Genomic DNA, 14425 nt, shown 5'->3' with positions numbered 1-14425 from the left:
ATACATATACATATATATATATATAAAGTAAGGTATTGTGTCATTATTGTGTTCATTGGCTTTTAACTACAATATCTATATTAACTTTAGTAAGTATCTTTTTTTAACAACTATATAATCAATATCAACATAGTAATATAATATTATTTCCAATGTTAGATTTTGATTAGTATTAATTATCAAGTAAATGTTCCATCTTTTAATTTATTTCTTCAGTGAACCATTTTCTTATACTTGTTTCAAACTATAAAACTTTTTATTTGACTTCAAACATAAAAGACAAACCAACTAAAATCATTTTCATTGGGATATCAACACAGGTGCAGTGAACATAGGTAAATAAGTTTTTATAATTATCACAACTAACCATTAGTTAATATTTAAGTTCTACAGCTTGTAAACATTATTAGTATTATGCATGATTGAACTGGAGGATGGAAGTTAGTTTTTGTTAATTAAAGACCACTACGAAATTACTCCTATCACATTCTTCCTTTCAACAGATTTCTATGTTAGTTTTTTAACTTTAATTGTTTTTTTTCTATTCTTCTATAATAAAAAAAAAAGTTAAATGTTAATTATAAACTGTCAAGATTGGTCAGTAATTACCAATCCTTTGATCATATCCAAAATGTACACATGATTTGATTATTTAAACAAAAATGACTTGAAAACTAAACTATAAGCACCCATCTATGTTCATTGTTTTTATTCAACTATTATTATTCAAGAGACTTTGTTCCACTATACAAATCATATTTCAATTTCAATTTCATCTACACTTTCTTATGTTTTCTTTGATGAGTTTTTATTTCTGTTTTCATGTAAAAAAACAAAACAACAAAACTCTTATTATCAGTACCTCACCTTTGCATTTTTTCTGCATATAAAGTTTTCACAATGCAACAATACCAATCATAATTGTAATAACATATTCACTTTTAAGATGGTGAAACACAGAATTAAATTAACAATAAAAATATAACTCCATTATTAAAATTTTTTAAAGTTATGAATGCGATTTTAAATGAACAGTAAAATAATAGACAAGAGAAAAAATTCCTCTAAGGTTAATTGAACAACTGAAGCCATGGAGAAGCAGTGCACATTCTAAACAGCTTCCATTATGCAGTTTAAATAGATGGCACTGCACTGCAACACTGCCTTTTCATTATGACTTAAGTATAAGTATGACTCAAGTATAATAATCATGATCCCAATTTACAAATATGTTATATTTTTAAGCAGAATATCTAGTCTATTTCATCAATACTAAGCTACAAAAATTATGTGTGTTTTTTTAACAAATAATGCTGAAATGCTAATCACTCAAAATTTATTTTCATTAAGAATAAATCAACATTTAAAACTAGAGATAAAATAAAGTAAAAATATATTTACACTAAATTGGAATATAACAATGGCTGCAATACTTCAAAATGTGTGCATTTCAATCCCTCTACCCTAAATAGATATTCAACCAAATAAAAAATCAAATAATACTTCTTTTATTTATGTCTGAGAATCAATATTTGCTAATTAATAGAAACAAGTTTTTGGGTTAAGATGGAGTACTATATTTTTACAATAGTTTTTTTTATTACATACCAGCATATTGATAAAATGATGTTTTTCAGTTGTATATATCGATGATCAAGATGATTTATATATATATAGTCTTTTATTTTAATCACAATTTATTTTTCTTGATTTGATTATTAATTATTTAAATTTTAATTTGTGAGGGAGAAAATAAGACTATAGTTCCACCATTGAATTAATCTAGTTGGCTTTGGGATTTTATTTCAGCCCTATATACATATATATCTATCTCCTCTTTTTTTGAGAAATAGTTGTTTTTTTTATGTAAAGATAGTTTTAGTTAAGTTTTTAATTTATGTTTCAACATTCAATATTATTTATTTGTTTTTTTGAACCAAAAAGCAAGCAAACCAATCAGTCAAATATGAAGTAAGATTATGTTGTTCAAAATATTGAAGATGGTGGCACGCGTTCTCCGAAGTCCTTTGAATTGCTGTTGTGTTGAGAAGATAGATTTTATCAACTTTTGTTATTTAGTATCATAATTGTATATACACTAAATTTAAGGAAAAAATAGAAGTCGATATTAAGTATTAAGGAAAAATTTAAATAAAGAAAATCATAGCAAAAACTTAAAACCGTTGTTTTGATGCTCCAATCGATGTTTACATCGTACATCGAGCATGGAGAATGAACAAAGGAAATCTAGACTTGTTCGTTGGGATGCTGGGAGTGATAATGCCAAATTTTCAACAAATCTTCTAGTTACGGACCTTCATTTTGTTTATTTGAAAAAATTAAACAGTTCTCACTGTTAGCAATAATATACAATGTATAATTCTTTAATATTTTGTGAATAAATTATGGAGAAAAAAGGAAAAATAGATAACTCGGATTCAAACAGGATATGCTAAGACTGCACAGTCTTTCCTTATCGCATGACTGCTTCATTTCCTTTTTTTTAAAGTGTTGTATTCTTGGCAGGAACAAAATTTTTATTTGCAACCCCCATCTCGAGAAATCCAAAAATAGGAAATTTTATAGCAACAGAAAAATAAAAAATTTTTCTTCGTAAATTTGGCCTTAACTTAACTTCTATGAGGCCATCAATCCACACGATGCTCAGGGTATTATGTAGAGTCTTATGATGTGTACCATGTCATAGCATACCACGTGATATGGAGTGAAGTGTGCACCGCACCAAATTTTTCTATTTATATTTCACATAATTACATTGCTCTCATTAATTAAAATATTTTGGTTTTGATGTCTCAAGTCTAACAAGGTACCCTCCTAAAACCAATTCCCTGAAATAAGTCAACTACCTCTGCTGTTTTTACCTAAAACCTAATATGTTTCAAATTTCTCACCAGGTAGCATTCAATTCAAATTTTTGCATTTATTCTCATATTTCTTCATGCTGAGTTTGTGGGTTACTTACTGTGGGTCATTATTTAACTGTTCTTTACCAATATTTTACCTGTTCAGTACCTTTATTGAAATTTTAATAGCAGTAAATTTGCAATGTGCTATTGAACCGCGTAGATCAATATTAATCTCATATCAATTTTTTTTAGATTTTTTATAATGATATACCACCAACTTAAAAATAAGCTAAAGGGATGAGTGATAAAGAAATCAAATGGATCCCAGACAGAGTAGAGAAGAAGACTTCATTTTCTTCAACTAATGAGTCATCCCAGTCCTGCTATTCTATGGCTAGAATTTCATAATTCAGAATCAGATTTAGATCTCGATCAAGAGAAACATTATCGACGACTAGTAAAATCAGGAGACATAGTAATGAATTTGATTGCTCCTTATTTAGGTAGAGGGCAATGCAGTGTGTACCATCTGTATTATACCCAAAATAGTTGAGAAATTACAAAAAGGGATAATTTATTTTCAATTATTTGGAAATCTATTAGCACTGAGATGGAGTGACAGAAGGGAAACTAGATTGCTGGGCAAATATCATCAGACCAATATGAAATAAATCACTTAAATTCACCCGCAAGACTGAAAAAAAAAAATGAAACCTTCGCGCATAATCAATTAGTCAATAGATGGGCGCACTGAGTAAAGTGGATATGTTACTTAGTTCTGTAGAATGCATGAGAAAAAATAAGAAATTATGTAAAGAACTTTCTATCCAGTCAATCTGACAATACTATATATGATGTCACAAATAAAGAAAATCTATCCTTAAGTGAATTTCATTTGGAAGTAAGTGAACTGATTTTGTAAGGGCAAATTAGTTGGAAAGTACTGAACTAGTAGTCCATAAATGGAAAATGAATTATTCATAGGACTGTTTAAATGTTGTGAATTATGTATACCTATCAAATTAGAAGATACAAAAGGAAACACCAAGCAGCTGATTTGAAAAGATTACTTTTGTGTGTCGCTCTGCTTCAAAATTTATTACAAATGAAATATTAAATAGTATTGTTAAAAAAAATTAACTTTTATTTATATAGGAGCATTATACTTACTCACAGCCTCCCCCCGGACATTTGTGAAAGCTATTAGTCTATGTGTGGCACTCGCAAAAAATATAGGCGTGGGAGTGACAAACCTATACCCATGAAAACCATGTCAAGAAACACGCGATGCATTTCCTTAATACCACACCACCACGGTCTATCACACCAATAATAATAATATATAGGAAAATTACAATAATATTTAAAAAAAAAACATTTTAAAATATGGTAAACAAAAAAGTAAATATTTAAACTCCACTAGTGGGATGCATATAGTCTACAGTAAGGAGGAGATTGGGAAACTAAAACAGATAAAGAAAAAAGAAGTGAATCTACAAGTAAGGGGGAAAGATTGATAAAGCAGCCACTGAATCAACTTACGTTTATGTGATTTAGTCCTACCTATCACTCCCAGTTACACCCATCAGCCTACCCTCCTCACCATAAATTCAACAACAGAAGTTAGATGTCATTAGCGAAAATTTGGTAAAGAACAATTTCATAAAAACAAGCTTTAAAACTGTTGTAATCATAATAAAATATACCATATTGCTCACGTAATAATATTCCATAAATTATTTTTAATGATAAGGCTACAATCATATAGACTAATTACATTGTTAATAAAAGATACACCACAATACAAATCCTCCTTAACTTTTATTATAAGTCACAATGTTCTTTATTTTAAATAATTCAATCATATGGAATAACCATTAAAATTATTGGGATAACTATTAACAAAAAGAAATATAAATATGATTAACCTATCAAAAAAAAAAAAAAAAATGTACAAACATTTATGATAAATTTACTGAAAAATGTTTGTATAATATAGGATGACAGATCAAAAATAACTGAGACAACCATGCTATGGATAGATATCTGTCATCAAAGGTTAGAAAGCCAATGAACTCTAAGTAAGCCAAATATCTAAATTCTAGTTAGGTTTAGAAACAAAGGAAGGTGAAAGCTGAGAGTGATTTAAAGACCATTTATTGTTCCCATTATTCTGCTGAGAACATTAATGGCTGAATGAAGATTGAGAGACAAATTAAATACAAATCAACAATAAAGTAATTAGAAGCATAGATTTAGATAGGAAGTATATTTGCTTCAACCAAGTAAAATGATACTAAAAATTATCACTGAAAAGCTGATTTTTCTTTAGGTGTGATCAATTGATACACAGCCATTAAGAATAAGATTTTCGAAACTTTCAAGTTTTTTTTAACGCTTAAAATATTTTTTTAAAAATAATTAATAAATTTCAAATTCTTTAGTCTTTAATAGTAATAGAATAAATATAATTATAACAATACTTTGCATATTGTCCAGAGAAAAAAATACCTGTCAATCAGAGAATGCTTTTCTTTCTTGACGTAATTACTGGGTACGTAGCCTGCGTGATTCCTTGAATTCTGTACTCTCCACCAATGCTTAGAGTCATCAAGAAGCAAATATCGCTCATTCTTTCTCAAGTCGAGTTCCTGTGGCCCTTGAGCAGCATAATCATACTTGGCCACCACATAATACCCATCCTCTTGGCTTGATTTACCTAGATCATTAAAAATATAATCAATGACTACATTAAATAATTATTACTATATTGACTGATTAAAATATCATACATAATTAAAGTACTTTTAAAATACAAACAAATAAGTAATAAGAATAAAAAATAAAAATTATCCAATACAAAATAATAACTGATTTGTCATGGGAAGACCATACAGAACATCGGAATGGAATATTAGATCCTCGTACATGTACATGAGACAACACTCTCCTTAAATATAAGTGGGAATAAAGAAAAAGAATGTTGGAAAGAAAAAAAAACATTATGAAAAGAAAATACAAACAAAATGGCTTCCAAAACAAATCATACCAAAGAGTTAGAAGATAAGTTGAAGAAACACACCCATTAGAAAGGATGCTGTATTAAATCTGTTCTGACAAGCGGTCATAAGGCAAAAGGAGGTAGAGTTCAGTTAAGACTAGGGAAATATGGAAGTACTAAAAGAAACCTAAACATACTCGACCATGAATGCAACAGTATTATGAGTTTCCCATTTTCAAGTACTTACTTCCATTAAAACAATTAATAGAACATTCACATTAACATAATAATTTATGATGTACAACAATAAAATAAATAATAATAAATTAAAGGTATTTGTTTTTTTTAAGAAATAGATAAAAATTAAATAGTATCAGATTATAATCATAGTACAAACCAACATAGCCGTCACAAAAGATTGAGGCACGGGATGAAATTAGTTTTAGACAACAATAACACAAACTCAAGTGGCAGAAATTCAGTATTACTTTTAACACTAAAACATTTCTGCTCTGCGGACTTGAGGTAAGTTGTAGGCTAATTAGAGAATGTGGCCAATTTCCCATATATACAAAAAGGTCCTTCATCTTTCCTTTTTAAACTGTTTAAAAAATTGGTTACATATTTTAAATATGATATATATAACAAAAACACCAACTACACATATATTAAATTAAATTGAAAATTGTAAATTCAACAAAAAAAAAATATTATTTTGTCCATACACTTCTCTTTAGTTAGAGAGAATTGTAAAGCTACAAAAACTAACTACCTTGGCGAGTATTCAACAGAAGAAGTGGTAAAAACATCAACTTTGTACAATTACAAGTATTAAACAAAAGAAGTTTAATGGCTCAATGTTATTTTGACCATATTAGTGTTATGCTATTTTCATATGCAATCAGGGTAATAACCTAAGACATGGAGTTTAAATCTTTGGTCGACGACTACCTCTTAATCATTAATAGTTAATCTAGAAGATGTTTATGGTGCGATACAATAGATAAAACAAAGTCAATTTATTACGGCTTTAATACATTAATAAGTTTATGGTGTGTTTACTTTACTTAAGCACCCTCAACCATTATCTAATAAAAATCCAAGGTCAACAATGTCTAAGTAATTAATTTGATAAAATGTATTACAAAACAACTAAATCATACACCAAAGTTTGATAATAAATCATATTTAGAAAAATGAAAAATGTAGTTATTATTTATAATGAATGGAGTAAATAATCATCATTTGATGCAGTGAAAAATTATTATCATACAGGAAACAACTATTTTATGCAAAGAAGTAAAAACTGTGTGATAAAACACCACACTAATTAAGATTTATTAATCAAATGAAAAACTATAAATAGACATAGACATTAATTGAAAAAATAATATGAATATGATGACAAATCAATTAAATTAATTATGATGGGGAACAACTATAAAAAAGCTTTTAGTAAAAATAAAATAAAAATAAAACAATGGGAACTATGTTCATGCACAGAAAGCCATTCCATAGAAGTTCTATAAAAGTCAAACATCATCAGCATAAAGGATAGTCTTACCTGATTAAAATTAAGGTTCCATCAATTAGATTATATGTCTACGAACAGTCTCAAATACATTTAAATATACCTGAATCTATTTAACATAAATTCAATAGTTTATAAGATAAATCACTTTAAAAAAATATATATTATCAAAGAAATTAAATGGTGATATTAAGAATGCCAAATAACAAAGAAAAATGCTTCCTTGGTAAACAAAATGCAAGGTAGGTAAATTTTAATAATCAGTTCGCTAAGTACGATTTTGTTGATTATTTTTTGTTAGCCCGGTAAAAGTCCATGAATATAGAAAAAACAATTTAGTATAACCATATACATACATAAAACAAAAATAAAGAAAAATATGTTAAATTATAAAGGTTTTTAAAATTGAAAAATAATAAAGTACCCCATGAAACTAAACATTATTTAAATTTTAACTGGTGCAAATAAAATACAAACAAACTTTTTTTTTTATGTTAAAACAATTTTAAAGTTGAGATCACAAATTATAACAGGGACGGGAGCGCCAAGGGTATATTATTGACAGATATATGATCAAAAGGGTCAGTTTCTTATATAGTCAACGAACTATGAAAAACAGACTAATGAATTCTGAGAAAAACAATTTTTCCTTACATCTCGATTCAAAAAATAAAAAGAGGACATAAAATGAATAAAAAAAAATCTAATCGCTGGCATAAGACCCAGAATATGGAGTTAGATGCATAATTTCACAATTAAAGTGCTTCAATACAGTGTCTAAAGTAATGCAAAACAAAATATCAAGAGAGCATTTGTACTATCACAATCAGTTTTTACTTAAAAGCTTTTTATTTTACAAAATTTTTAACCCTGTTATAGCGGTAAATGCAGTTTCAGAAGTATCTAAGAGTTATAATATATTTTCATAAAAGTATTTTAATTCATATAACGACTTTATTTTTACATTGTCAAAACTTAGTCATTCACTTCATAAATCAGACATAAATATACAATGAACTAAGTAAATTGATTAGTAAAATCTTAACAAGTTAATAAACAAACTAACAAGCTTATTTCTTAATGCTAGTTCAACTGAATAATTACACTATTAAAATAATAAAACCTAAAATTAACTCCTGCCATTCTAAAGGCAGATTGGAGGTATTCATTAACAGAAACCAAGAAAAATTAAATATTTATGTATATATTTATTCATAAATGTCGTTATTTGTTTATGTTTACCGACAAACATATTAGTCAAGCAAATATTACACAAAAATGTAGATCAAGTTAGTCGAATGAAGCTTTGATGAATTAATAGAAATGAAAATAAAAACATAACTGAATGGAACTATTTAACGGTATGTGGTCCCAAAGATTTATTAGAATAGGTTAATAAGTTAGAAGTTGATGTGTTTAACAAGTTAATAGTCAAATTCTAAAATATTAGATGTTTTATTGAACATTTCCTCAATAAAAAATTGGGTTTAGAAGTATAAAATGAAATAAAAATCAATGATTTTGATTTATAAAAAAAGGTTACTTTGCAACTGAAAAGCAACAGTAATATATTTCAGGATTATACTACAGTCAAACATCAAGATACTATGAAGAATTTTTTATTGTCAAATACTAATGCCATTAAACATTCTGGGTTCTGACTAATAGCAAATTGTAAACAGAAAACAAGTGAGGAAAGATGTCAAGGTGATCTAGTCACAATACAAAATAAAAATAAAAACTCAAATCTTTCATACAAACTAATAAGCCAAACTCATATGTTTACATTTGCAAAGAAAAATGAAATTGATGGAAGGAAACTTTTTATACAACTTATTAATTTGTAAACAATTGAATGATGGTGTGAATTTTATCACTGCTTCACTCCCTAAATCAACTAAAACCTAAGAAAAACATTCTTAAAATTATGAAAATTCAGTTTACTTTATTATTCAAGGAGATGGTCTGGGCAGTGATCTGAAACAATAATTAAAAATACTAGTAACTATTTATTAAACACCAACATTTTGAATCACACTGTAAGTCTAGAAGATTAAAAAACTAATAAACTTGTCTGATAATACGTTCAGCCTTATAGCAGTCCTGATGAAGATCTGCAATGTGAGTCGAAACGTTAACATATAATAGGTGATTACAATCATTCCTTGATTCTTTTTCCTGCCACCCAAACCATCCCCATCTTATTTTACCGTACTGTCAATCATCAATATATAACATTTTATAAATCGCTTATGCCAATACATATTATACTAATTTGAACAAAAAAAAAAAAACACCAATGATGATATGAAAGTGAGTAGAATTAAGACATGGCAATTGTTAAACCAGTTTAGATCTTTCAGTACATATGAAACAATTTTCAGCAACAAGAATCCTCCATGCCGTTATTAAGTGAATTACTTTATCAAAAAAATTAAACAAAGTAAAAATCTATAAGAAAATGCATATATTATTGAGAGGAAAATCAATAAAATAACTATGAAAATGAAAAAATAACCTTAACTTTTGAGAAGTTATAATGGAGTAAATAATACTAAACAATGAGTCTGGTAATAATAGAAATACAAATTTTCAATGAATTTTTGGATTAATTGATACTATCCATCAACTATTACAAATAATACAACAAAAACAGTTCCTCAAGGCAACATTAATAACAATGTTAGTAAAGGTTATAATTTTAATAGTTCGTGAAAACCACAAAGATTTCAAAATACTATGCTCAGTTTCGAAAATTGATGTTGACATGTCAGGACTGATTTCATGTACACTAAACATTTTACTAAACAGAATAGATATTATTCAACCCACCTGAAAGTAACAAGTTGACAAATATGGATTTGCTAACTAGAGTCACCTTAATAAAAATAAAAGCTAAAAAAGTTAAATCATTATTACATACCGTGAGGTCTCATCGCTGCCATATGGTGGGGTGGCGGTCGTATCACATTTAATTTCCCTTGCCAAGTATCTCTGCAGGCAACTGCTGATCGAGATTCCAACATTTCTTACTCTCCAATAGTCTTCAACTTGTTCCAGCCTCAATTTGTATACGAAACACAAGCAACACTATAACACAGTTTGTAGCTCCAAATATCTAAGTCTAAGAGAGTATAACAAAGTAAAGTTCACTTAAATTGAATCCTTTACTTTCTCTCCCTTCCATTTATATACTTAATACATTCTGTTGGAATTCTTATTAATTTTAATCAATGCCATTCAAAAATAAACATTCAACACTTTAAATTTTAAAGAAAAATCATGCAAATGAAAGCATAATCTAAGACTAGACATTTTACTATAGGGTGTATTCCATAACAATTTATTGATAAACATTTAGTGCATAAGAATCAGTATAAGTTTTAAAATATAATAAAAAGGCTGATTTCCACGATGTGTTTGGATGCACTATCAAACGGTTAATAAAAAAAGTTTATAATTTCTAAACTACTGGAAGGGTTGTATGTAAGGACAGAGAGTGTAGGTCGGTTTCAGTTGGATCCAAAAAAGGGCTGAGAATGGTTTGAGTCTAAGTGTTAAAACTGAAATAACGGAACCAAAACTAAAGAAACACTTTGTCGAAATAAGAAGCTTACCTAGCTTTAAGCTGGACATATTCGTGGGAAAGGCATAGATAGATAATATCCGACTATTGAAAAATCACTATAGGATACACACCCCGAACCCGGCCTCCATTATTGCTAGACTGTTTCCAAAACTCGCCGCAGTCGGCCTCGACAAGTCGATATTTCCTCAAATGGTTTTCGTACTCTCGCCTCCCTCTATAGTTACAACTTGTTTGTCTGTAACTAACTTACTAAGCTTCTTCGTTCAATATTTAGTTTCAGTTTTCATATTAAAGTTATGTTAACTTTGAGAGAAAATCTACTTTCTAGGCCATGGCAAGAAAGGCGATACATCCAACATCGACATAAGGTGTTAACATCACATTTTTTATCATTTACGTAGTCGTATTAATGTGGTAATCAATATTTTTAAAAATCGCTTTATTAAAATATAATATTTTCGCCTTATGCGTTAAAAAGTTTGTTACTTATATCAATAACAATTTATAACTGCTCAAAATTATATAGAATAAATAACTGGGCATTTATTTGAAAACAAACTATAAACTCAATTTTATGCATACTAGTGTTGTATATGTTTTAATAATTTTTGTGTATAGTTATGGATACATTGGTTGAAAAGGAGCGCATCCTATATTCCTTTTAAATTGAAAAAAAAAAACAAGTACATTTCTACTTCTATCATTTTTGTATATCATATTCAATTCCTATGTTGCAATAATTTATTATATTTTATAGCCATTTCAAAAAAGTTAGTGATATTATCATTTTTTTTTTAGTGTAAAATTTAAAAATCTATGTACCTACTACTATTAAACCCTTCTTATATCTTACACTTACTTATTAGTGATTAATTTATTACTTTTTTTTTAAAGTAATATTTTCTGATGTAAATGTGTTTCGTATCAGAACTTTCGACTGACTCCCTGACTTTCTCCTTTGTGAGGGGTAAGAGAGTTTGCCTTTAGATTCCGAAATGACCCATGACCCAAACAGTGATAAGTCAAACCTTTGATAACACGACTCTTTTCTCCAAATCCCTTGAGAAAAACTCATTTAGTCAAAAGATAAGAACATAAAGCAAATATCATTTCATGGGAATTCAACCCGAAGGAAAGAAAGTAAACAATGCTAAAATTGTTCAATGAACCTCAATCTATGGAAATAGTCTTCACTATTCATTAATTTTCCATGAAGGTGGCAGAACAGGTCACAACGTGTCTACTGAGTCATCCCCTTCTCAATTCAGTCCTCGTTTTATTTATGGTGTAATATAAAGCTTATTTTTTTTTGTCGAACTATCTAGAACGTTTGGAAATCTGTATATTTTATAAAAATATTTATATAGGTTTTTTAAGTATAATTTTAATGCATTAAAATTTCCTTTTATCGATGAAGTTGTAAATGTACTATACTTTACAAAAACTATCTGTTTTTCAGAAATTTTTAAATACATTAAAAGTTGTCAAATAATAATCTAAATATCAACATCATAAATTGATTATAATATTGACCCCTCCCCCCATATTGCTGTAGTTAAAAAAAAAAGCTTAATATTCATAGGATTGCAATAAACAATAATTGGTGTTGATTAGTCTTAAATTGGTTGCTGGACTATTATTAGAAAACATTTAAATATAAATATTTCATTATTATTATTTAAAAAAAAAATAAAAATAAGGAACTTGTACTCCATATATTTTGGCATCCCTGCCCCTCTTACGTTGGCCCTGTACCCATGATCAAGTAAGTTATCATACCGTGAATATCGAGAACTAAACGTTCTCTAAGAGGTGTAAAATCTCACTCTTCCTCTACACGATTTTCTTCAGCTTGGGCACTCATTATATCGAGAATACCGGACAGCATTCAACGCCCAGTCGGGATCCAACGGACAAAAGCGATTGAAGTACACGCACTGGAATCAAGCATCAGTCGGTGAGCCTTCGCCAGTTGCAGTAGTGTTCTACTTTGAGTTGTTCTGTATTGAAATACTTAATAGGATCAAGCGTCTGTGAGTGAAACTTCTGTTGCTTTAGCGGTGTTCCAATTTGCGATGTTTGATTTCCAGAATAGACAAAGTCACATTGTGATAGATATGGACAATATAATGGATGTTCAACTGTTTTCCACAACATTTCATAATGCTTTTGGTGCTTTAGATGAACAGTTAGAGATCGGGCTTTGTCATGCAGTAAAATGTCATCCCTGGCGCTTGAAAAATGTTGGTGCAGTAGTGGATATCTTTAGCTGTTGGTTCTTCATTTTAAAGAAATCCAGCAAAATAATATCTCTTGGAGCCCAAAACAGCGTAGCGTAAATTTTTTTCAGAAGAAAAACGAGTTCTGGCTTTCAGTGGGGTGGCTTCCAATTCATTACTGCAACAGCACCTAAGCTTTGAGATTCTAAATGTTTTGTTGTTTTATTCGATTACCTTACCACTGTAATATCTGTTCACATGTTCATTTTTTCATACATCTGCATTCTTTCTTCTAGTATTTTTGATCTAAATTACCTACAACTATCCTGTTCTTTATTAATTTGCTTTTAAAGGCCTTGTAGTCATACTTATAAGCAAGATCTTGCAACTTGGTTATAAAATCTACCACTGATTTCCCCAAAATTTTAAATATGCTGTTGAACCGAGTCTTTCCATGTATTTTAACTACATTAGTTTTTGGAGATAAATAATCATCAAGCTATTTAGTAATCATCAGGGTCCCGTTTCATGATGTTATAATAACTAATAATAATATTAGTCAACTAACAGAAGAATACATAGCACAAGCAGTAATACTTTTTGCTTTCTCATAGAGACGCCTGTTACTGATATTAGAGGTGTTAAAAGGTATAAAGCAGTATTGTACAAATCAGTGAAATTGACCCAAGTTCTAACTACAAAACTAATAGGATTAGCTTGTACTTTATTATGAAAAGGGTGGTACTTCTTGCGTATTATCACTCATTTAATAAACCACTGCATAAACCTGTCCTCAGATTCATGTAACTGATAAGTTGCTCATCTAAAACGTTCAAAAAGTTTTTTTCCATAAAAACGGCTTTTCGAGATTAGAAAAGGAAAAGGTTCCTGAATAAACAATATTATTTGTAGTTATCTTTCCAGAATGAAATGATTGAATAAAATAAATGACTCATCGCTTGTAAGAGTTTAAGTACCGAAATTGCCTTCTTATTTCTAAATTTTTATGTTTGCTACCGACCCGATATTCTCCAATTTGCCAAGCGTTAATAGATGTTCAGGACTTCTTCGCTCGTTGGCTCACATTAAATAAATTTATTACTATTTGAGTTTTCTTGACAACATCCGAACGATCTTTTTTTTATTATTACAAATGATTTTCCAATATTAAAAATTCTTATTATAAATACCTTATTTAAACAAATTTTGTTTGTTTAT

General features: G+C 28.7%; 2 protein-coding genes across 4 annotated transcripts in view; one reads left to right on the top strand and one right to left on the bottom strand.

Moving 5' to 3' along the window:
• Positions 1-11157, bottom strand: part of dock (SH2/SH3 adaptor protein dock) — a 29736-nt gene extending 18579 nt beyond the window's left edge. Inside the window, exons 1-3 of one of the 3 annotated variants that reach the window (XM_014429566.3) lie at positions 11017-11157; positions 10323-10489; positions 5379-5586 (exon numbers count right to left, since the gene is read on the bottom strand). In XM_014429566.3, coding sequence (XP_014285052.1) covers positions 5379-5586; positions 10323-10425 — 311 coding nt within the window. In that variant the 5' untranslated portion in view covers positions 10426-10489; positions 11017-11157. The remainder of the gene's footprint in view (positions 1-5378; positions 5587-10322; positions 10490-11016) is intronic. The other 2 variants (XM_014429568.3, XM_014429569.3) reach the window with 2 other exon arrangements.
• Positions 11158-11201: 44 nt separating this feature from the next.
• Positions 11202-14425, top strand: part of LOC106686336 (uncharacterized) — a 24071-nt gene continuing 20847 nt past the window's right edge. Inside the window, exon 1 of the mRNA XM_014429570.2 lies at positions 11202-11356. Within this exon, the coding sequence (XP_014285056.1) occupies positions 11285-11356 (72 nt within the window). The 5' untranslated portion in view covers positions 11202-11284. The remainder of the gene's footprint in view (positions 11357-14425) is intronic.

Source organism: Halyomorpha halys, unplaced genomic scaffold (genome assembly GCF_000696795.3).
Source record: "Halyomorpha halys isolate HHAL.00 unplaced genomic scaffold, Hhal_1.1 Scaffold809.1, whole genome shotgun sequence".
Taxonomy (NCBI): Eukaryota; Metazoa; Arthropoda; class Insecta; order Hemiptera; family Pentatomidae; genus Halyomorpha; species Halyomorpha halys.
Note: the sequence above shows the minus strand (reverse complement) of the source record. Positions and strands in the feature narration are given on the sequence as shown.